General features: G+C 35.8%; 1 protein-coding gene across 31 annotated transcripts in view; it reads right to left on the bottom strand.

Annotated features, from left to right (window-relative positions):
* Slo (calcium-activated potassium channel slo) overlaps positions 1–24692 on the bottom strand; it is a 200095-nt gene that overhangs the window by 70368 nt on the left and 105035 nt on the right. For 9 of the 31 annotated variants that reach the window (XM_076382031.1, XM_076382021.1, XM_076382030.1 and 6 more), the window contains exon 6: positions 4555–4646. The exons of the other annotated variants lie outside the window; for them this stretch is intronic. In XM_076382031.1, coding sequence (XP_076238146.1) covers positions 4555–4646 — 92 coding nt within the window. The remainder of the gene's footprint in view (positions 1–4554; positions 4647–24692) is intronic. 31 annotated transcript variants of the gene reach the window in all.

Here is a 24692-nt window from a genome sequence, read left to right as displayed (position 1 = left end):
TCTATTCTCAAATCGGTGGGACGCCATCTTGAAAAATCCACGCAAACTACGCCTAACGAAAATTTGTGCTACCAACGATTGTATCATCGACAGTAGTAGGTGTGATAAGGATTAAACTGAATACATTCGACGAGTGACGCCTCATGTGCCTCATACAGAATGACCAACATTTGCGTCATCGATGATTATGTGTGTAGAAGATTAAGACAACTACGAATCGTGGGACAAGTCATCAGAAGTGGAACACTTTAATGTGTCCATCGGATTTGAAACAAAGGATGCATATATAGAACAAGATTGTTGATCTATAGCAGTTGTGTGCAACTCGTGGCTTCCTTGAATGTCTTTTTGCCGAGCAGAGCAGAGAGCGATCAAGAGCAATAATCCAATGGCGGAGGTTATCCGTGATTATAGACGGTTCAGATCACTTAAATTGGTAATACGAGTTCACTCAACTGTCATAGTTCCCTGTCTTGTGACTAATTACGTCACTTGCTCTTAATAACACTTTTGGCTCTGTTCGAACCGAGAGCCTTCTAACTTTTGGGAGCCCAGTTGAACAGGTCTGATCTATAGAACAAAAACGATAAACATAATTCTTTTTCTTTGAGGCCACTCTTTATGAATTGCAAAGTTTGTTAGACATTGATATGATAATATAACATAGAAATTAATTTAGCAGTTCTCAAATCATTACAATAGATGAATTGCGATTAATGAAGCTATAAGAGGATAAATATATACAGATTCCATACCACAGCTGAAGAACAACTTAAATATCGACTTTTATTTCACACGTTTAAGTTCTCTTTTCATAAAATATTTAAATTGGTATAATATTGCAATATGCAATGACTAAAAGTGTATACCTATGTGCCAAGAAGAGCACAAATAAGTTCAGTGAGTCTGAAAAATATTAAAAACGAAGAATTATATTTGTCATCTTCTGAATATTGTTCTATACATTTCGCTTTATTTTCAAACCCAAACGACATATTAGGTGGTCCGTTTGTGGCGACTCATTGTATATTCGAACGCGTAATCATGTATGAGTAAATACTACACTCAAATATTCGATGGGACTAACAGCCGTGTTACAGATAGTGTTGAGTTTCTTGTCATCTTATAAAAAATCACAGTTACATTGACAAAAATGATGAATGATGATCAATACGGTAAAAAATGTACAAATCATTGTATCATTCTTCCCTAATCTAATAACTCATTTGTTAGCCCACTGATAGTCCCTTAATCAAAACCTAAACTACACATAACATATTATGATTAGCAATATATGCGTATACATACATCTTCATATATGTGTATTGATACGTACATATACAAAGCGTATACAGGGTGGGTCATATAAACTGTACAAGGAGTTTTCTCCAAAGCCTGGAGAACAATGGGGGATATAACCCTTTTTGGTACATTATCATTGTCTGAGACCTTTTACATAATAAATTACTATTTGGACTTGGATCATCTAGAGCGAGAAGAAATAACTTTTAGCTCTTAATTTACAAAACAAAAACAATTTTGCTATATATGTAAAATGAGAATACCTAAATAAAATTGGGTAACATTAAATACTTTACAACGGTTAATTTCAATAGTGTAAATCAGTGAAAATGAGAACATTATTATAAAATTGTATGCTCTGTTCCGTGCAATATTTTCGTAAAAGTTAATAATCTTGTAAAGTATTTAATAATTTTAAAAATTTCCAGAAGTCCTTGTAAATAGTCATTGAAACTTCAATCATTTCACAAATTGATAATAGGAATCTATCAGACGACCACGCAAACTTGACAGAGTCATAATACTTGCGCAATTAAGATCCTACTCAGTAGAGGTTCTCATACTCATATACACGTAACGTGTAATAGAACTTTTAGATATACAGTGCTATGTGCTGAATTATATAAAAGAAATAATTTGATATTATTAAAGTCTTCAAAATTATAAGTAAATAAACTATAAATTTTGATGACCATAAATAGTAACTTCGCCTAGCTTCGGTAAAATTGATTAGTTTGTCAAGTGTGCGTTATCGACTTGTATTAATTTAAATAAAACCTTCCTTTATCTCTTAAAAGATCCAATAATATTATCTTATCTATTATGTGAAAGATCTTAGTAACGAAAGTTGAAGGTGCTTCTTATGTATAGAAGGTGGAGACTGTATGGATTTAAATCCTAACGATAACAAGGGAAGCTTATGAAATATACATATGTATGTCCGAAATCTCAGCATTTTGATCCTGTGAAGATTCTCACTGCAAGCATGAATGGAGCATAAGTAATTATCACTTAATTGATAACATCAAAATGCTTGATCAGTGCATAAAACAGGGTTGTCAGCAAATCCAAAACTTAGCTGAGTCTTGTCAACACATCAGGCAGTCTATAACGAAGCATGTTCAGGCTTGTGTTTTAAGGTAAAAACCATCATTTCGAACTCTGCTTTAAAAACTATAGAAAAAACTATAGCGAAAAAGACGACTGCAAGAAACGCAAAGGAAAAACAATCTGAAAATAATAAGTTCATTTCCTGATCCTAAACGTACGAAAATAAATATCGAATGAACGAAAAACTGATCATAACTTTTAGGTTAAAAAACTTCTGTAACATCGATGGCAATCATGGCCCACCCTGTATAAAATAATCCAAGACAAAAGTACACTTTTTCCATTTTCCCTTCTTCAAGAGTTCAACACGTAAAAACGATAATTAATGCTGTCTAAAACATCAAGGTTATTACACTCAAGTGTTACAATATTAGGTGTGTGCGCACTGTATGCGCACAATACGCACACACACACATACACACAATCATACATACATACATAGATACATACATACATATATATACATGTAGAGGGTGATCCACATAACTAGGCCGTCTACACGACCGAAACGGTTTGAAATAGAAAAGAAATGTTATTCAGCAAAATTAAATGATTTGAACATGATTATTATACATAGTATAGCTAATATTATTGTTCACTTATGTATGCAAACTTTATCTACAACCGGTTTTCCAATTATATCTATATATTTTGAAATGCAAATGAAAATATGTATGCCTGAATAATTCGAAAAACACAAGATTTACACTTGGTGAATTTAAAATAAAAATATTTTTGAAACTGATAAGTGTTTTTTAAGAGCACGTTAATAATATCGCGTAAGAAATGAAAAATTGCACCAGTTAGTACACTAAAAGATAAAAAATTTCACCTGTAAGTTATATATATCCACACACGCATAACAGCCAATTAATTTTGCATCATAATTTATTTTTCCATAGCAGACCATTTCAAAAGAAACAAATGAACTCAGTTGTGTGGACTATCCAATATACATATACATATATATATATGTACATAGTGTATGCATTCAATGTTGGAAATGCAGGGTACATGCTGGGCGTTAACCCTTTGCACTCGGAGAGAAATACAGCTCGAATACTTGTTTATAATCTTTAGAACATACACGACACGAATGTGCAAGAAACACTTCTAAATATTAACATATATTCCAATAACTTAAATTTAGAATAACAAATTTCTAATTTAAACTATTTCTCAAATAAAAGTAGCGACATCTATTCTGAAGCGATAATGGCGAATTCATGATCCGATTCGAATCTCATATAATTATATATCACAAATATTATTATTATATCAACAATATATCATTCGAAAAACGAGGAATACACATGGCAAAAAAATTTATCTAATTTTACTTTCGACTTTGAACTTAGTAACAGTGACTCAATAATAAATAGGACATTTATTAACTCATTTATAATACATTTGTATATCTATATGCAATAATATAAATAATCATTATTTTCTGAATGTTTATAATGAATGAGCTGTGTTGCTCGGTATGGTAATTCCTCGGCCTTCGTAGAATTCGCGTCAGTATCATAACGAAGCCGTATTTGCCCCAAGTGCAATCAGTGTGAACAAACAAGCTAACACCAGTTGCTGGGTATGGTAAATCTGTGGCGACAGTTGTACTAGCTGGTTGACTGGTTGGGGGTGTTGCTGGACGGAGGTGGAGGTGTGTTGTTGAGGACTGTTTCAAGGATGGCGATTGCCGACTACGAAGGCCGACTGACAACTAATACGAAGAGCAGGTATGGAACTGCAATTCTGCGATTCTAACACTGTTCTCTAAATATATATGTATATAACAAGAAGTAACGGGCAGTTCAAGGAAGTTTTCAAGCTTGTCTGGAGACAATGTGAGGTGTACTCTGTGTTATCCGTGACAAAAAAAAAATAGTCGTATCAAAGAGATTGGGATCTGACATCAAGGCAAGTGTGATCGTGTGTAGGTGTTTCAGGTGCATGTGGACAGAAAGAGTGGCATAGAGGTCGTAGTGTCGTGCTGGAGGCAGGGAAGGGTCAAAGAAGGAGTCAGACTTACATAATATACAAAATGTTATCATACGAGAAAGTATCAGGTAGCTGATAGTAATCAGGGTTGTGAAAGGTGGCTCAACTCGGGAAAGCTAGTTGGTTGGTTGTGTCTCTCACCTGCGACCTCGCTCGTTCTTCAAAGTGCCGCCATACTTGTTTCGCGTCCCGATCAGGTCAATTATCTCGGGGATACAACTGGCGAATATGGCCTACACCACGTGATAGAACAGAACACAACATTCGCATCAATACACTTGTGTGAAAGGGTTGGCAGTTGTTTACTTTATTTTTTCTTTCTTTTTTTTTTTACATAAGTCTTGGTCGTGCTACGTGAACTGGTATCGTCTCGTCATGTCGAGGTAATCGCTAATGCGTCGAATGCTGGTCGTACCTTATTTGCTCTTTTTTTAGGGTGGCGAGGGGAGGAACTTTGCACTTATGAACGGAAGTAAGTTTTGGCTCAGCTACCGGACAGCGTGGCTACTCATAGAGACACGATTAATAGTGCTGTACCGCTATGCGTGCCACGGCCCAAATAGTTAATATATATGGAAACGAACACGTTTCAAATAAAGGGCGGGGTAGGTAGGCTACCTACACCTAGGTCCTACACTCCTACACCTAGGCCTAACGATAACTACACGTGCCGACACGTCTACCTAGTCCATTGGCAGATAGGTTATATATATGTATATTAATTGAACTTTATGCGTACTCTTTTGGTACCACAGGTTTAGTTTTTAACAGTTCTTTCATTCATCTGGCTTTTTAAAACGAGGCTGGCTGGATATTCTAGGTTAGAATATCGTGCACCGCTTCTGCTTCTTGGTGGGTATATCATGGACGTCAATTGTGATTAGAAAAGCTCTCGGGGAACATATCCGCGCGATTCGAGAATTTTATAAAAGAACATGGTCCGCGATAACGCAAAGGCGCTATGAGTATACCGTTTCGTCGTATTAAACTTGCAAAGAATGAAAGAAAACATACATTCTATCCGGACAAGATGCATACAATTACTCAAGTGTCGTTCCGGCAGTATCACAAATTCAATCATTGTCTTACAAACTCATCTCATTACTGCATGACAAACAATGTGCCAACTCATCATTAGAGAGTTGCTAACGGGCGATGTTAGCGTCTGATTAGTATTAATTACTCATTCATAACGTTCGACGCAATCAATGTAGCGTATAACGTGTATGCAAGAACAGTAGAAACGAAAAGATAGAATTTATCTGCGACATCGTTCAGTCGCGTTACAGTCTTATGACATTAATGCGGATCTCTTTCTTCCTCCTCTCGAAGAGTACGCACGATGCTCTCTGTTCACGTGTTCGCATTGGACATGATAAATGACGTCCCGAGTGACAATTCTGAAGCAAGTGCACGGTCTAAAACGCTACGATATTCTGTGGGAAAGAATCGCCGATCGGCCCCGCCGAAGTATCCAATAAGTCTGGTGTGCTGTACTTGGATAGATGAACAATTAGTCAGAAATAAGATAGTTTTGCACTTGAATAACTCGATTGTGTGTAGATAAGAAGATATTGAAGCAAAACGATAATATCCATAATTTTACAGAATCTGTACGTATACTGTGGAGAGATGAGAAGTTGGCTAGTGAAAGGAATTTCAGGTCTGATTGGTGATAGTATACTGATCTTTTCCCTACAGGCCCATCCTAAAGACAAGGTGAACGCATTTTGCGTTATTTGCTAAAATTGTAATATAATATATCAGCAAGAGTCTCTCACGCTTAAAGATAGGCTTTGAAGGATTACAGTAAGAGCAGAATACCTCTTCCCCCTACGCTAGCAGACTTCTCATCACTGGACAGTACTGTAACCAAGACTTTGTTGAAACGTTTCCAAAATTATCTTATTCATGACTTGGAAGCTTCATTCGCTAGTTCACAACAGTGAATACCCTGCGTATCATAAGTGTTTATATTTCTTCATCTCGGCTATCCAGGTCAGTGGTTCTCAACCTGTGCACGATAAAAGTACATAAGACACGAGTTTCACCGCATATTTTGCTAGACATTATATGTTTTGCTAAACACTAGATGCGAATTGAGGAAGGTTGAGAACCGCTGATCCAGACCATGCGGGTCCACTAATAGACCAGGCCAATAGACGATTGATCTCAAACTATCCACGAAAAAAAAGCGGTGCGTCTGCGGCAACGAAGTCTGTGAGCGTAACCGCGTTATAATACATCGCAAGTTATTCTTGATTTACGAAATAATCAAAGAAAAGTGTTTCTTGGGACATGAGCTAGTGTCAATCTATGCATGTATATTGTCTCCTTTCCGTTTTCCTTCCACTTCGTGATGTGTGCCAATTCGAATGAACACTTCAGCACATACGTACACGCATACAATGGAAAACGAACACAAACGAGAAATAGATACACCGCGCACCCGGAGCAAAAGGGTATGTATGTACGTATGTATGTGTGTGCCATGTCTAATGTGTCAATGCAATAGTCACGGTGGAGAGTGCGACGTCTGATCGTTTCTTTAACGTATCTCCTGCCTCGAAAGAAACCTCCTGAGATGACTGAAGTATTTGTGTAGCACATTCGACTGACGACAGATACGCGTTTCGTGAAGACAGATTCATGTATGTCCACGTAAATGTCGAAGAGAGGTGGAGAAAGAGTCTGTTTTCTCGATGTGGCTGAAGTTAAACTACCTATATGTCTGAGCGAACAGTGGGATGATGAACGAGCGTTTTACGGGAAACGACGAGAAGGCTGTTGCAATGATCGATAGTACTCATTACGTTTTCAGTCGGTGCACGTGTTTCGAAACCGAAGAAAGATCAACCGACAGAGACCCGGACCAGTTATGTGTCCCGAAGAATTTGTTCACGCGGCACATTATCGTCTTTGTCACCCGGTGATCTTAAACGGTAGAACCTGATGGTATCGAGGTGTCTAAATTGCATGCAAAATTTACGCAACACATCTGGATATGTATTCAAAAAAAGAATTACAATTAACGACATGCCTTCAAAATTTCGCATTTCTATTACAGGATGTGTCTTTTCTCTCGACAATTACCGATCAAACTGATACGCCGTTACGTTGACATCTCTATACATCGTTGTATCTACCAATAATCCAACAAATAATACTGGTCAGAGCGAATAAAAGGGAACGTTGACTGAACTTGGACAACTTCACTAACCCGGCAAACGTTGAACGAACAACGGCAAGTCATGCTCACGGTTGCTTCCTCTATTCGTTTCACCATGCCAAAACGAATAATCAGGCGGATGAAATCGCGGCTCGTTTATTTCGTGCCCGACCGCTTTCACGTCCGCCTTCTTCGTGTTCGGCCCGTTCGACGCTGGAGGTAAATGCAGCATTGTGTTTCGCAATTATACGTGCAATTTCTACTATAATAAAATCCCTAAAGAGCAGCCGCATGTGCCTACGCCTGCACCCCCCTCTACTGCTGCGTTCTAGTTTTAAGTGCCAAGTATCTTATGTCAAGCAAGAGAAAATTGTGTTTCGATCGACGATGGTGACAGGTGGGGGTGGGGGGAAGGGGGTGGGGGCTTCTCTCCTCGCTCGTCCGTCGAACAAGAGAAGCCGTTCCTCTCTAAAAAAAGGCCATTCCGCGACGGGTTCGATCGCACTTTGGAAATTCTACAGGCTAGCCAGAGCACTAACGCATGCCACCAAGAAACTCAATTCTTAAAGAGAGAGGGACAGAGAGACAGAGAGAGAAAGAGAGAAAACAAAAATGTCTACGGGTCGCCGATACTCTTTCGAATTTCTTTTCACAATAGGCCTCGTCTTTTCTTTTATTCTCCAGTCCGCTTTTTCCCATTCGTTCAATAGATGGAGATTGTTATATGGTTGATAACACCGCGATACGACGCTTCCCAAACCCCCCCTTTCACGCGTTTCTACTGGCCACATCTACGATTCAGTGATCGTCGAGGATCGCTGAGTCATCTATGCTGCACGCTACTCGAGTAACAAATACGGGGCGCGACGAGAAGCGTGGTAAAAGCGAGTACGGGATAAGTCTCGGCTGAAAAGTCAATTCGATGGTCTGAATAATCTTCTTCCGATACGACATTTTGTCTGTCGAAAGAATGACACTGACACTTCGCCGAGTATTCATGTATTTGTGTGTTTGTTACATTGCTATCTTTGCTCATGTTTATGGATAATCTGTGGAAAAGTGACATTTGAGAAAATTTCACGATTCTCTAAGATATAAATCAATAAGCGTGCGATAATACTCTTCAGGTAGAAGGTCCCAAAAGAAAAGATCCTAAAGAAGATTATGTTATCGCTTTATACATTCATCCACATTATACTCTAAAGCTGGCTAGAAGTAACAAATCCCAACAAGATTTGTTCAAATCGAGTTTCTCAAACATATGATGCCTAGAATATAAGAACGATTATTATTACAATTTATTTTTAACGAGCAATTACCCTATATTCGCCAATACCACGTGGTCGGTTACACCCCATATAGTTAACCTCTGTAAGATAGCGGATGTATTATGTAAATAACGTTTAAGACGTGATTCCTGGCTAAATAAAGGAGTGTCTTCTTAGAGATTTTGATTTTTTCTCGCGAAAAACAATTCATTGAGAACAATCTTTCTAGTTTCATGAGAGATGCGATTGGAAGTAGTTTGGACCTTATTCTAACTAGTCAGAATGTAAAATCTAAAAAATAGTACTGTTTATACAGTGTACCATCTCGAATTATCCACACGAATGACTGTTAGTCACGTGGCAAGTAGAAACCCATTCAACAGTCTGCGTTAGTGTGTTTTGTAAATACTTTACATTATGACGTTCTTCGTGTCCAAATCAATCTGCTCCAAAGTGTAATTTATAGACAATACTCTCGTTAGGATTTCCAACTGTAAACGAACTTTTGGATTTTTGTGAAAAACACTACATAACGTTTTGGAATTTTTTAATGTAGTTTTATTTATATTTTAAGCACATTTTGGAATTTATTTAGTTTTTTAGTAGTATCTAATAGTTGGGATACTAAAATTACTTTGAGTTATGATTAGTGTGATTACTCCACTACTATATACATTTAAAAGAAAAAACTGAAAACCTAATTTCCATATAGACAACGTCTCTACCTGAATTAAAATTAAGCAAGAATACAAAAATTAAATTTTTTACAAATTATAAAATTGTACAAAATGTGAAAACACTTGATCATTACTGTTTTCAAACTCAATTTCTAGTCCCTATTCTAATTTAGATGATGATCAAGACTCCCTAAAACAGTACAGATTAATTTTGAATAAATTTTAAAATTTACAATTTTACAATTTTCCAGAAACTAGATTCTCCAAAATTCTTCTGCAATTGGACGTCCTAATTTGAATACCGTATTAAAAACATAAGCCAGTCATGTGCAACTCATTGCTTTCTTTTACGTGAAAGAGCAGAGAGCGATCAAGAGCATGCAAGCTACGCTTTTAAGAATAGTCCTATAGTAGGGGACCCCCTCCTCTTACTAAGACTTAATTAAATTAAGACCCCTTAAAATTAACTTTACCGCTTAGAGCTAGCAACCTTGCCCTTTTCAGCTAGCAACTCTGTGCCTTATGCTACGTTTACATTAGGCAACTTTTGATCGAACAACAAAGTTGTTTAACCTGAATTTGATCAAAGTTGCCCGTGTAAACTGAATTTCAACTAAGTTGAAACGACAATTTTGACTGATTCTAGGTTGATCAACTCAGTTGTTCAACCAAAAGTTACCTAATATAAACGTAGCATTACAGCTAGCAACTTTGCCCTTTAGAGCTAACAATCTTGCTCCTTAAAGCTAGCATCAGTTCCCCTTTCCTCCTTACAGCTCCTGCCATCACACTTTTTCGTTAGCACTATCTCTACCTCTGTTCGCGTGCACTCGAGATCGCTCCTGCTCTTCTGAGCTCAGTCGCACAGACGTCATATACATAAAAAAATAACCAGCTGAATTTCGGGCGAATGAAATATCTTGAAAAGAAGCAAATCGATTCTTCCACCGACGGAAAAATTTTCATTTAGTATGTGTCTACGAGGAGTTAAAATCCCTGAAAAGATCAAACGGTTGTTCTGCTATTTGCATCAATCTCTCATTAAAAGTATCAAGGTAAATGTAAATGTTGCATGTGACAGAGAAGAATGCCTCTTCGATCGCTTCTCGAATTGCCATTTGTACTTAGAGCAACGCCGATCCGACAAAACAACTGATGCGATCAGTTGTGATAAATAGACTGAACGGAGGCTGAAGTTGCCGGATTCCTATTCGCGAATGTTACAAATACCTTCACGCGAATATATTGCGATTGTGTTCACAACAACGGTGCCGTTCGTTTTTCGCAGCGTGCGTGTATAATACGCGATGATTTTAGAAACTGGGACAGCCTATATTTCCTTTCCAAGCGGTGGCTGAGGAAACTGGCGAAGGATAATAATATTTAATAATTAGTAAGTTTAATGAGATGTGATTTTTCAAAAAATATCTCATTTAGAACACTCAGAATTTGTTGGTATATTACCTTCCTTTAATTCCAACATTCAGGTAATGTAACTTAATTCGTCGATTAAAATGAAAAGCTAAAATAAAAAGAATGGAAATACTCGTTGAGAAGGGCTTTGTAGAAAATACTTCGCTGTTTAAGAAGCTTTGCAGGAGAATGTTGAATAAAATAATAGGAAGGTATTAACTGTGTTGTGATCGAAGTATACGAATTACTTTGACATAACCTATAACTTCAAACTTCTGATCAGAAGCACTCTGTGGAACTGGAAAGAATACTAGGAAGAATGTGGGTTTAATTGGTTAATCAACATTTTTTGTGGTTTTATTATTGGCCGAAACGATCAGATCTGCAAATGAGATCAAGAGAGGAAAAGAATGAAAAAGAATGACGAGGAGCGTCGAAAGTGGAGATAAACGTAACGACCAGAGTATGAACTTCCTTTATCCTGCTAACATTCTTTCCAGCTCTATACAGTATGCACCGTAAAATACAGTAAATCCTCGTTATATGTTCACTCTCTGTTCAAGAACATGTATCGCATACAAGGCAGATAGTTCTTATCTCCTTTGAACTTCAGTATAATCTCCTTTTAAAGGATATCCCACAATCCCCTGTGATAGGAATAACGATGAACATCTAGCAAATAAAATCTTGCGAACATATAACGAGAATTTCTGTATACAGTGATGAATAAGTTAATGTATCGTATAACGAAAGTGAGATGTATTAGGTTTTCAAAAAAGTAAGTTGTTTATTGGTAACATCGTACGTACATATACTTTGAAAAGTACTCTGCTACACCAGAATAAAAATGATAACCCCCAATTTTAGAAGGGAACTGCAGCTTATCCCAATTTTTAAAATCACACTGTACATCATGGGTCTAACAAGTTTCCATATACTTCCATCAAATCTTCCTTAATAGTATTAAATATTTTAAATAAAGCCAACTTTTTCTAAACTTTTAAAAGCAATGTATTTACAAGTTAAGAAATTTTAACTTCAAATATACGTGTAATTAAACAAAAATAAAGAATAGTTAAATTTTGATAAAATACTTATTGTTAGATATTTTCAAAAATATTTCAAAACTGACAGTTGTATAAACCAATAATTCCAGTTTTTTATTGCAAAAATTATAATACTATATTAAAAAATTTAAATTAAACATTAAATGAAATAAATGGAATAAATTTTACTTTTGAAAATATTTGAACTTCCATTAGATAAAATCTATCCTTCAGTCGCAATACAAATAAACATGTTATTAAAATAAAATGATAATTATGAAATTTTACTGTTATTTTCATTTTATAATACACACATACATATATATACAATAAATACTCTATACAAAATACATATAAAGTATGTTTAAGTAAAATAACAGTAGAATCAACCAGAAATATTTTGCACACAAATCATTTGCTAGTAACATAATTTCTGTTTGGTTCCATGCATTTTTTCTGTCTTTATAAATTGGTCAAATCCGTGATATATTTATATTGAAGACAAAAATATTTTCTGTCCAATTGTACAATAAAAGGTTATCTATTATTCGGGATCAAGATTCCATTAAAGATAATCTGAGGAAGATATACAGAATCCACTTCGACCCATTGTACGTACCAAGTCAAGCAAAAAATTTGCCATGACCAGACGATCGAAGCGTCCGATTGCTATTCTAAACGAGATCCAAGTCATAAAAAGATATGCTTGTGCGCATAAATCAAGGCATCGTGCCGAAACAACCGGCGATCTATCCTGTCGATTGAGTAAAAGCAGAAAGACTGCCTGACCATAAGAGACAAAGAGAAACAGAGACAGAGAGAGAGACAGAGAAAAAAAGATATACGTGTAAAAGAAGTAAGAAGAAGAAGGAAGATATAAAAACAGAGAAAAGCGTAAAAAAGTTACGTAAAAACTCGATCCCCGCGTATCGGTCTTACAGTGAAATCAAATCAAAGTAGGAGAACTCTCGACGCGTGACAAATCAATTCGATACGAACTACTACCTTGAAACCGTGCGGTGAGGCATCATACACATATTACAATGTATATGTGTGTATGTGTATATATATATATATTATATATAATATATATGTATATATTAACAAAGGTATGGATAAATAGAGAGACAGACAAAGAGATAGACAGAGAAAGGGAGAAAAGAGAGAAAGATGCAACAATAATAATATATTGATCTCATCTACCATAGTGTGTATAAACATGTGTGTATATAAGAATAAAACACGTGTGTGTATTTCTCTTTTCACAAAAGTCCAAGCATACCAGCACGTGTTACCAAGATATATATAATATATATATATAATATATATTTACTAACTGGTAAAAAGGTGGGTAAGAAAAGCGGTGAGAGTCAGCACAAGGTACATTAAATAAACGGTGAGCGAAATGGTAAAGGGGGACAGTGAATTCCAGAATTCAGGGATTATGCCATTTTTCTAACAGTTACGGATCAAGGGTGTGTGGGTAAGGAACATTTACGCTATTGTCAGAGAGTAAGTCTGGATAGCAGCCGTAAACCCGTCCCCTCCGTGGAAAAACCTTCGCGAGGACAGAAAACACGTTTTCCGCGACGATCGAGACGATTCGTAAGACGCACGGAGTTGATTCTCGATTACTCTTCGTGCTAGAAATGGAACAGAGCCGTGATCCCAGCGTTCGCAAACGGCGCCAAAGTCGGAGGCAGCCAGGAAAACCGGTGAGGGACATCTTCCCCTCTCCTGCTGGTCCCCCCTCCACACTGTCCCACGTGACCTACGCGCTACGACGCCACACACGCGTCGTACGTGCACGAGAAGTGCAAGTATCCTGCGTGTGTGTTGTAGCGGTGGGGGACATGGAGGGCGGGCAACGCGGAGGGAGGACAAACGCGAGAGGGGAGGTTGACTATACCAGCCTGCCTGGGTGCCTTCGACTTTACTGAGCTCGAGGATTTAAAAGTTTATTCGGCTACATCCTTCTAGAACTGGGTCGCGCGGGCGGCCATTGAAATACTTTGCAACAAGTACACTTCTTTCTTTTCTAACTTCCAGCGGAACGTACAAAAAAGTACGAATAACATTTTCGAATAAGAAAAGGGGGAGCAAATGAAAAAAAAAATTAGTAGACTAATCACGTCTGCGGCTAAAACGAGTTGTCTAAGCAAAATCCTCATCAACGTCGCATTCACGGTTGCCAGGGAAGTCCCGTCAGCGAAAACGTTACGTATCCCGACTTTCGGTGTTCAGATCGCTAGAGAAAAAAGAAAACGAAAAATGCAGCAGAGTGTAAACAGGTCACTTCGCTATCCAGGTTGACTTCGCTCCTCTTCACATCTATGCGACTACAAGGACAACAGTTTGGGGGCTAGTTTCAAGGGGTATCTTTGGCTGGCTTCCACGTAGGTGGATTTTTAGGGTACCTGCGTCCACGCTCGCGCTTGTACTGGCCACCGTACTTGCAGCGGTTCGCGGCGAGCTCCGTGATCTCTGGGATCCAGCTGGCGAACACCGCCTACACACCCACAATCATCCGTTGCCGTCAGAACAGAACCCTAGCCTGAGTTTTTTTATTGTTTTTTTTTATTTTTTTGTTTGTTCAGTGTATAAGTATTGATACATTTGCTTTTGTTTTGTTTACTGTTACACTGTTCATCGTGTGTTCTCGCTACGCCTAAAACGATACACGCTCGCAACGCTTCACTCTCTGCTCAATTATTCACGACAACCGAAGATGATCGTTGTGCAGTGTTCAAAGGAGGATAACGTAAAGGTTCACGGTTCATGTTCGCTTAAGACGACAGTCAATCGCATATCCACGTTTGATCTGTTAATTTGCTTGGTAAGATTGTTAAACCCCGTTAGAGAATAGAATTATATTGAAAGATTTTTTTTTAATTTTGTTGCCTAGTGGACTTGATTTGATACAACGATTCTTGGATGCGTGAGCTCCGCGCGTGACGAGGGTAAAAGACGATATCCCCTTTTTGGGACGATAAGGCGACGTTCTGTCAGGTCGTTTAGGGTACGGCAGCCACATTTAAAGAGTAAAACAATGAAAGTTTCTCTAATTTGAGAACGGGCTGGAATTGCGTGTTTGAATGCTGAAACGGGAATACCTGCTACTAACACGGGAATTTGCGAAAGGAACTGATTAGGTGAAGTACTTTGCAAATAAGAGTCAACTCAAATGGAGGAAGAATAAAACAATGAAGGCGTTTGACCAGTCATTTTTCATAAATGTAAGATTAAGAACTGACAACCTAGTATCATCGAAAAAAATTGTTCATTTTCGTATCTTGACGTTTATAGACTATTTTCAATCAGTTTTATACTCTTTGCCCAAATAATTATAAGTAAATTTAAATAGGTATTTTATTGTGTTAAGAATAATAAAATCAATTTATGAAACTCTACAATTAGAATGTTCAGATAGTAATTAAACTGAAAATTAAAATGAGATTGTTCATATGTAAATTGATATGTGAAATATATTTTAATTAAAACCCGTAAACCTGAATATTAAACCATAAACGTAAAACGTAGAGATGTTTAACGTAAATTGAGGCCGACTATAATACAGCTATTATACAGAAGTTTACTATTTTTGAGGTCGTTCTGCAAACACCAATCGTGAGGCTATTGACTCCCACCGTTTGACCCTGCGCATGCGCTGTGCTTCTTGAATCACGTGGCATCCCAGAAATGAAGCTAAATAGTCAAGTAGCGTTGTAGGAATTATCTCTTAAAGGCTAATTGACCAAACTTATAAACTTCAGTATAGTAAAGTAATATTATAAACATGTATATATTTTTCCCCATATTTTACTTAATGTATCAATGTGTTCGATATTAAATATTACGAATTTTTGAAATAGTTTATTGTTTTGTTTGTATTAAATGATTCCAGATAAGAATTATATTATTTTCAGGATAGGAGACTATTCATAGAAAAAAATAAATGTATGTATGTAAAGCTCGACACGCTTTAAAATGGCAAATACTTATAAATATTCTGAACGATCAATCGTTTAAATAAATTAAATCAGCGTTTCTCAACTTATAGGTTAGAACTTCAACATTAGGTCACATAAACTTTTTAATGGGTCATGAAATGATAGAGCTGCTACCTTGCCAAAGCAAAAAGTCGATAAAGTGATTTTAAACGTCTTCAAGAGTAGTTTCACCATAGATTTAACCAACGAATCGTTAGGCTCCCACTTATTTATAATTAAATTTAAACAATAAAAAATAAAGTTAAAGTATTTGTTATAAATCGAAATTTATCTGAGCTGCTCCCACTAGAAATGTACTAAATATTACTTTCCACCTGTTATTATTAAATGTGCACATTTTTATACACTTATAGAACATACAGTGACTCCACTCTATCAGGTTTTTAAAACTTTAATATTATAGAGATTTCAGTTGCGGCAACATTATAAACAAATATTCTAAATCACGCTGCAGAAAGGTTGAGAAACTCTGAATTAGACGAAATTTCCGATTTTATTAAACATTCATTCAATCTTGACGTTCCCTTGAATGAATGTTATTTAAATGATATACTATTAAAAATTTTACATTTATAATTTATAAAGAAGGGTCGATCCATATTTCATCTATATATGCTAATTTTTGTTCGTAAATAGTATCAGTAATCATGTTGCTGTATACCTATCATTATGTAACTAATGATAAATTATGTGAAAAATGTAATTAAATACTATTTACTAATTTTTTTTATCTTAAATTTGTGATAATATTTAAAATTAACGAGAAAATATATAATAGTAGTTAATAAAAAGACTGCAGATTTTGATACAATTTCATATTTTTATAAACACAGTTAAAGAAATGGGACCTGATTATAGTTTACATTCTACTTTTCATATTTATTATGTTTTTGAATATTATATGCATTGTATAAGTTTTTATATATACCAAACTTTCATAACTGCATAAAAATCCGCTGTCTGTTAAGTATTAAAATGGTGTGACTTCAGTAGTAGTCAACAATCTATTAATCTACGACGAATGTTTGAATTTCGCGCGTAGTTTGCAATAGGGCAAATTATGAACTGATATGGATGAATTCTTTAAAATTTTTCTATGAACGTAACCCTAAATGTAAAAATATTCACATTTGTTAAAAAAGTGTTCACTAATTATTTCCAATATACTTCTGTAGGTTTATTAGATGAGATATTGTGTACAAGAACAATTGTTTTATTTAAGAGCTGTTTGAATCATATACTTATTTTAAAAAAAATTATTGTTGCAAATATTGACACATGTTTTAATAATTATAGAAGTTTCTTATTTTAACCTTATTAATATACAATCAAGGAAAGTGTATACCCAGTCTTATAGAAAATATAAATATAAAAACAGTTCATTTATCAAATTCCCAAAATATTTCGTGATGCAGATAAAAACAAAGTTCATCCAGAACACTATTTTTGTTATGAACAATGATTACAGACTTCAAATTTTGACGTAAAAATGACTGATCAAACGTTTATCAAATGTTCAACACTCCACAAGTCTGTTTGCGCTCTCCAAATACAATTTGAACCAGATTAAAATTTGCTCTTCCATATGGAGCTTTCCTGTTGCGAATCAATTGTCAACCTGACACTATCCGCCATCATTTACTCTGAACACACAGACTCCTTCTCACACACTCTTCAGTCACTCCTACTTACACTTTCGAACCCAGGGAAAAGTCAGAACGAGACCAAAGAATTCACTTACTGCAGTAGTTAACATTCAACTCATTGACTAGAATACACTGTAGCATGTAAGTATGTTCATCGAAACGACAACGTGGACCGTGTTACGTTCGAGGCTGACTCGGAAAGGTAAACCAAACCAATTGACATCAACTGTGCCTCGAGTTCCTAGTTATTAAAAATAATCGTTAAACAATCACAAACCAGGTATTTGCTATACTATGAGAATAACAGTGCCGTTAGTTCCTCACAAAGACATTGTCTTCACGTTATAGTGCGGTAATCTTTCCATTAGCAGCTAAGTAGTTATCATTAGCTTCTATACCAGGGTTGCCAAGAAATTCTTCATCGGCGTAGAGAATTAGACTATGTAAGCGATCAGTGACGTAATGAGGAATAGAGAGCAGGGTTGCCAGAAGAATTCCCTTTTTCCCATTTGGGAAGAGTGGGAGAAGATAGTACGGTCATAATCAAGGTTGCCAAGGAATTCCTCATTGAGAGAAGAAAGTAAATATCATACACGTTCCTCATTCTCCAAAATACCCTAAAGTAGAAGAGTGAGAGCTTATCGTAGAGTATTTGGGCGAGTGTTGGAAATAAGAGAGATTTGCCTCCCCCTCTGGGCAAGGAATTCTCTGGCAACACTGGTTCCCGTATCAAATCCTACCAAAATACCAATCCCATTTCCCAAACAGGAAAAAGGGAATTCCTCCAGTAACCCTGATAGAAACGAAACAAGTTAGGACTTGTTTGGGTTGATCTGAGACTTGAGAAGACGCGTCACTTACCAATCCCCAGTCCCAGTTACCAACCCCACCAACAACTCTAACTTGTTCCCTCTCTACTCCCTTCTACATCACATATCGGTGACGTAATCTAATCCTTCACGTCGACGAAGAACTTCCTAGCAATCCTGTTCTCTACAAAACTGACGCACCTCTTGCGTTCACGAGGGTTCGTATAAAGCCTCGTAAAAATTTCAGACTTGAATTAACTGGCATGCAGGCACTATTGTAGCGTGTGGTGGCAGACAACTTACAATCTGGGTGGCGCATAATCGCGTCGTTAACAACATTCCTGTAAGGACATAGTCTGCCGTGACGAGTGCCCGTATTCGAACGAAAAGGTAACTGCATTGTCCTACGTGAAGGAAGACAGTGTGGAAAATCAACATAAACTACGATGTACGCTGTGTGTCGACATGTTGTTTGTGCATTGATCGCGTATGAACGGTGTGTAGACATTTTTCTGGGTGGTGTACCTTTTAGTATCTAGTCAGAGACGTAGTGAGCAAGCTATACGATAATCGATTCATCGAATATCCTTTTGAAAGTTCAAGTGTGTTGACCAAGTGTCTCCGCACAGCTTGGTACTACGTGTCTAGATGAATCAGAATTTTCAATGGTGATCGAGAAAGCAATGTTCTGTATAATGTAAGTGATCATTAGAGGTAGCAGACTAAAGTGGCAAACCGTGCAATCTTGGTGGAAGGTGTGCTCTTGTTACATGTTAAACGGAAGAATTTCAAGAGATTTCGTAGAGTAACAAAAATTCAACAGTGCTGTTTACGTTTGATGAGTTCGAACTTTTCTTATGCTATATCCTACGTTCCCTACTTTCTTCGAGCAATACTGGTGTCAAATTAGAGGACTATCAATTTTTGTGAAATGTTTGGCGAGATCCAATCTTTTGTGCTCGAGTATAAGGATCTCATAATGTCTTTTGATGAATAGAACCATTTCAGAGGGAATAAATCCCACTCGTAAAAGGAGCATGCATAAAAAGAATTATGTAGATGTGAATAAGACTTTGTGCTCCTTTTGGTAACGCTTATATGCGACCTCTTTCACGTGATAGGACGATTCTATGTTCAGTGGCTATCATAGGTACATGTGCGGTGAAAGATCCAAGAAATTCTGATCGTAGCATTATAGCACTCTTTTCTAATATAGAATATTTTAGTTAATACTGAATTAAGTAGTAGGTAAGTTATTTCTCAAATACTCTTTATCTAAGTATATAAAAAGTAAAAAAATTGTTTTAGACTTTTAAATTTCATGATGCATCCTCAAACTACTTATACGCATGTAGAATTCTATTTTCTAAACATATCACACTTCTAATCATACTTCTAAATATTCATATTCTTTATTTAATTTTAATTCATCCTCTATTTATTTTAATACATATTTTAATAGATTATTTTAATACTAATTATTTTAAGTTAGTATATAAATATTATTGGAATTACCTACAAGTACTACAAACACAAATAAAAATTATGTATAATATAATATTTAAGAATATACGAGATGTCAAAATATATAAAACTATCATTTGAAGTGGAGCTCAAATAATTAATGAAAAATATTTAATAAAAAATAGTATAGGAAGAATATACTGCTATGGAAATAGGTTTGACTGCAAAAAGACTTAAATATGTATTTTCTCGCTTTTAAATTTATAGTTTTTTGTTGTAAAGATGGATTTGATATAGAGTTTTCTTCTAAGGCGATCAAATCCTTGTTTTTGAATAATATCACAAACGACCCCGAAGTATGGTCTTCTTGGGAGAGAACTGTACAATACTGACTCCCAAGGAAATCAGGTCCCTCCCTCCGAAAAAAATCATGGCCATTTCTAATCAGCTTCGGAGACGACATTGAATAAACGTGATGGATTGTAAAACGATTCTCAGAATAATTTAAATTAAAAATTTCTCCCAACTCTAATAAATCTAAATATTTATTTTTAAAAATAATTACATACTTGTAATTTCCACGTATTATTATTAAATGGAAATTGTTTTCAATTATTACACAGTTTTTAAATATTTTTAATTTCTTTTAATCAATGCGATAATCCAATATAATAAATATTATTTTGGAAATTAATTGTATAATACCGTTTTCGTTTTATTAAGGGATAGTTCTACATGATGAAATATTAAAGAAAATGAGGAATGTCGTAACGCCTCTGTGTTTAAATTATTAACGTTTACATATTCGGATGAAGAGTAGCTAAGTGTGTAACGGTGTAGGTTAGTGTAGATGAGATTGCTACTCGACTATTAATCCCTGAGTGCAAGCTCCCAGTGGCTTTTCACCAGAATTTTTAATCGTTAATGACTAAAAAAGAAAATCGCGATCACAAGTTCGCTATATTTTATTTTTAACTTTTTTGTCACATAGCATCGGTTCTTCAATTTTCTTTCACTTTTTGAACAACCTACACATTTACGTCTAGAACATCTGTAAAATACAGGGCAAAGAAAAGCAGAAAAATACTTTATGGAAAGAAATAGTCGACAGTCTATTTTGCAATTCTAAAATTATGCGGAAATTTAATTCTGAAATTGAATACCCGAAATATCATTGGGTATTCAAATTTTGAAGACTAATTTCATTAGGTGCCCTATTTCCTAAAATTGTCAAAAATGTGTTATTGTTAGCATTAATATAAATTATTCTTAAACAATTTTAATAATTGCTAAAATAACAAAAAATAATTTGTTATGCTAATTGTAAGTTTAAATTCAAGTAGGAAACTAGTATGAAATTCTTAACTAATATTCTCTTAGACTTATCAAAAAGTAGTATAATAAAATTATAGAGAAAATTATAGAGAGTAAGTAAGACTAACATTTGAAAAGTATAAATACGTAAATGACGTTGTTTCACTAATCGTATCAATCTTGTTATTAACTCTCGTTATCAGTTATAAATATTAACACATTTACAATATTTATCTAAAACTAGAAAAATCTATAGACTTCGTTAAACCACTAATGATTTCAATGTATATAAACAAACTAACAGTGAATCCTATTTAAGTTCGAAACAATATGCAAGATGTTTTAGTAAAAAAATCATGTTCAATGAAAAAAAGTCCAAATTATGGTTTTATAATTATCAGTAAGAGCAGAGAACGATAGTAGTTAGTTTATTATGTTAAGAAAGGTCAAATATACTGGATGTACTGAATTAAGATCAAACAGAGCTGCCCTCCTCTCACAATTCGAAATTCATTTCCCAGAAGATATGTCATCGTAGAAACTTCAAATAACTGGTTTTTAACCTTCTCGATAGCAGTGATGATATGATGGACAGACATATTTTATTGGTTTCCTCTGAAACTGATGACAAATGGTGGATGACAGTAAACTGTGCCCTTACTTTCACCTAAAGCCAAGAACTCTTTTACCCTTATCACTACTATTTGTAGACAAATAAACTTTGTGTACATGAGAGGCTTTACTAACTCGGCTATCAGTCAGATGCGACGAAGAGTGGCATCAGAACTCAAAGAGTGATGTTATTGGAACAGATAGCACGACAGGGGAAAAAGAAAGAAAAATTTGCTCTCTCCCTCACAGTATCCTGGGATTGGATTCCAAAAAAAGAATTCATGTATGATTCTTCCCTTAATGTCCAGTCTAGGATAAAATTCCTTGCAGCCAGGAAATCAAATGAAGTCATTCGGACCCACTTTGGGGGCGAATCCTATACAGAACCATTAAGCAGCAAAAAATTATTTATGAAGGGCCTCAGTGTCCCTCTGATATACTCAATCAATATGCCTCAGAGTATCCTAACGATAATATCTTTCTATAACCGTGTATACATTAGGATTTTAGCGATCAAACATCGCGAAGCCAAACAGTACGATCTAAACTGGGCATAATCGTAAGTCGCCTGGACAGAATGCAATCGCACCTAATCGTAGAGGTAGTCACAGCACACTGGCATATGATACGACACTTAGATCACCTAATCCTCGAGCAGGAACCAGAGTTCCAAATGTGATGGGGATGAAACTGCTCTCCATCCACTCCCACGTTATGAGGCTATCACGTCTCAGAGAACATCAATATTTGGGGTCAGAGAACATCAATAATTTGGGTCCCATAACTCCACAAAACATCTATAGAGGATATCGGGGTGGACAGACTTCTAAAGTTTGCTCGAGAATCCAGCTTACTTGGAGATCCCATAGTTTAAGGTTGTCCTGTTAAGGACTCTGTGATAATGGTTCCCAGAACTGAGTGCTTGGAGATACCTCTGAGAATAGAATTAGCAGCAAATTTTTCAACGAGTTGTAATATTTTTATAATTGTATGCATTTACTGCATTGTGTCAATGAACTAGGTTGAAAAATACTATCCAAAGATCAATTGCAAAGTTGCATGATTGGACTTCTATGAACAAGAAAACTTTCGATTATTTCTAAGCTGAGCTAGGAACAATGTGAAATACAAGTACTGTTAGAAATCAAAAGAAAGGGTAGGGAAACTGTTTAAAGAACTTTATCTACACACACAGATATCTTCAATCGCTCTCTGCTCTTACTCGCGGAAAACTGTGTCGAGAAACAATGAATTTATCACACCTGACGGAGATAAAGGACATCAACCGTACAGAATTGGTAGTGGAGTGTAGGCAAATACGGTAGTCGTCCACATAGGTGTCTGAAATTCTGTTCTCTTTAGTGTCCGAAGCTATACTCACAAATAGGCCTATATTAAGCCTTATTCTGGGAATAAGCTTCAAGTATTTCGTACAATATCCAGGCATGATTATTTTACAACCTATCGATAGGATTTCACTTACAGTTGGTGTTTCTTTTCCACTCATTCGAATTTTTGAAAGCTACCCACGTAAGTGAGAGTCTAGATATGGTCTGGAACTTCAGACGCTTAAGTGGGCACTACTATACTTTACTTGGTAACGTTTAAGAACTTGCTTTCTAGTACTGTCGAGAGCTCAGAAGATGTCTACCCCACTGACATCTCCCAAAAGTACAATCATAGTTGACAATTCTCGTTCGAAGACCACACCTAACTCCTGAACTAATGTCAACGAGAAGTATTGTTTCTTCACAAAAGACAATTAGTACTCTACTGTGTATTCAGTAGATATACTTTTTATGTTTAATCTATTGTAAATCGCTTACTCCTTTGGCAACATTAACCCCTGAATACCAAATGGTAGTACTACTGGCTTCACATTGGACAATTGTTTTAAACGAAACTTCACAATACTGGTTCCAGAAAATTCTACAAATTAAGCCTACTGATTTCACGTTTTGTCTCAAAAAATCGCCCTGCAAGAAGGTACTATAAAGGTATGTGATACCCAAAGGATTAATAATCTCAGAGATAGTAGTGCATGGTAGTGTAAGTAATGGAAATACACTGCAACACTTGCTCACGCTTTGGAGACATGCTGTTTCTTTGATGAGAAGGGCAATGACCGACATCGCACGGAAGCGACCTAAGCACCCCAGCGAGCATGATTTAGAGAGATAAGTGCCTTTAAGTCCTACTTCCAGTATCATTTTACGCTCTTCTTCTTCATCTACACTACTCTGAAAATGTCCTCGATTTAGCTTTTCAGTGTAGGGTACTGCAAAACACTGTTTCTGCTGATGAAAATCGATAAAAATGGACCTTCTACGGGTAGTTTTCTTTTTTATGTAAATTAGTATCATTTGTTTATCTATCGTCATTGTACGTAGCTATCGAAAATATTTATTAAAAATGCGATAATTTATCAAAATAATTTGCTTGTAGATTCTCGTATATTCTATAATTTGGCTACAAATGGTATATTACAAATTGTTGAACTTGATGTGTCAAAAAAACCTATTTACCTAGCTTTCAAGCAATAACCATAGCCAACTTTTTAGTTACATTTGGACTAATTATTTTGAAATATTCTCTGTTGTTGTTGAATTTACAGATCAATTAAAAGAGCAAAAATTCTAAATAAACGAATGCTAAAACTTGAAGTGAAACTTGAAAGTAAGTTTTTAATAAATGATTTTTGTATAAGAGAAAAATTTATGCAGAAGGATAATTTGTACCTTGAGAAAATGTAACGAATAATGTTATATTGCACATAATTCTAGTAGCCTTTCTACCTAGTAGTATTGTGATATACTTTATGCTCTTACAGAAACATGTATGAACTCATTGA

The sequence above is a fragment of the Calliopsis andreniformis genome, chromosome 7, assembly GCF_051401765.1.
Source record: "Calliopsis andreniformis isolate RMS-2024a chromosome 7, iyCalAndr_principal, whole genome shotgun sequence".
Lineage (NCBI taxonomy): Eukaryota > Metazoa > Arthropoda > Insecta > Hymenoptera > Andrenidae > Calliopsis > Calliopsis andreniformis.
The sequence above is the reverse complement of the archived record's forward strand: the minus strand, read 5'-3'. Positions and strand labels throughout refer to the sequence as shown.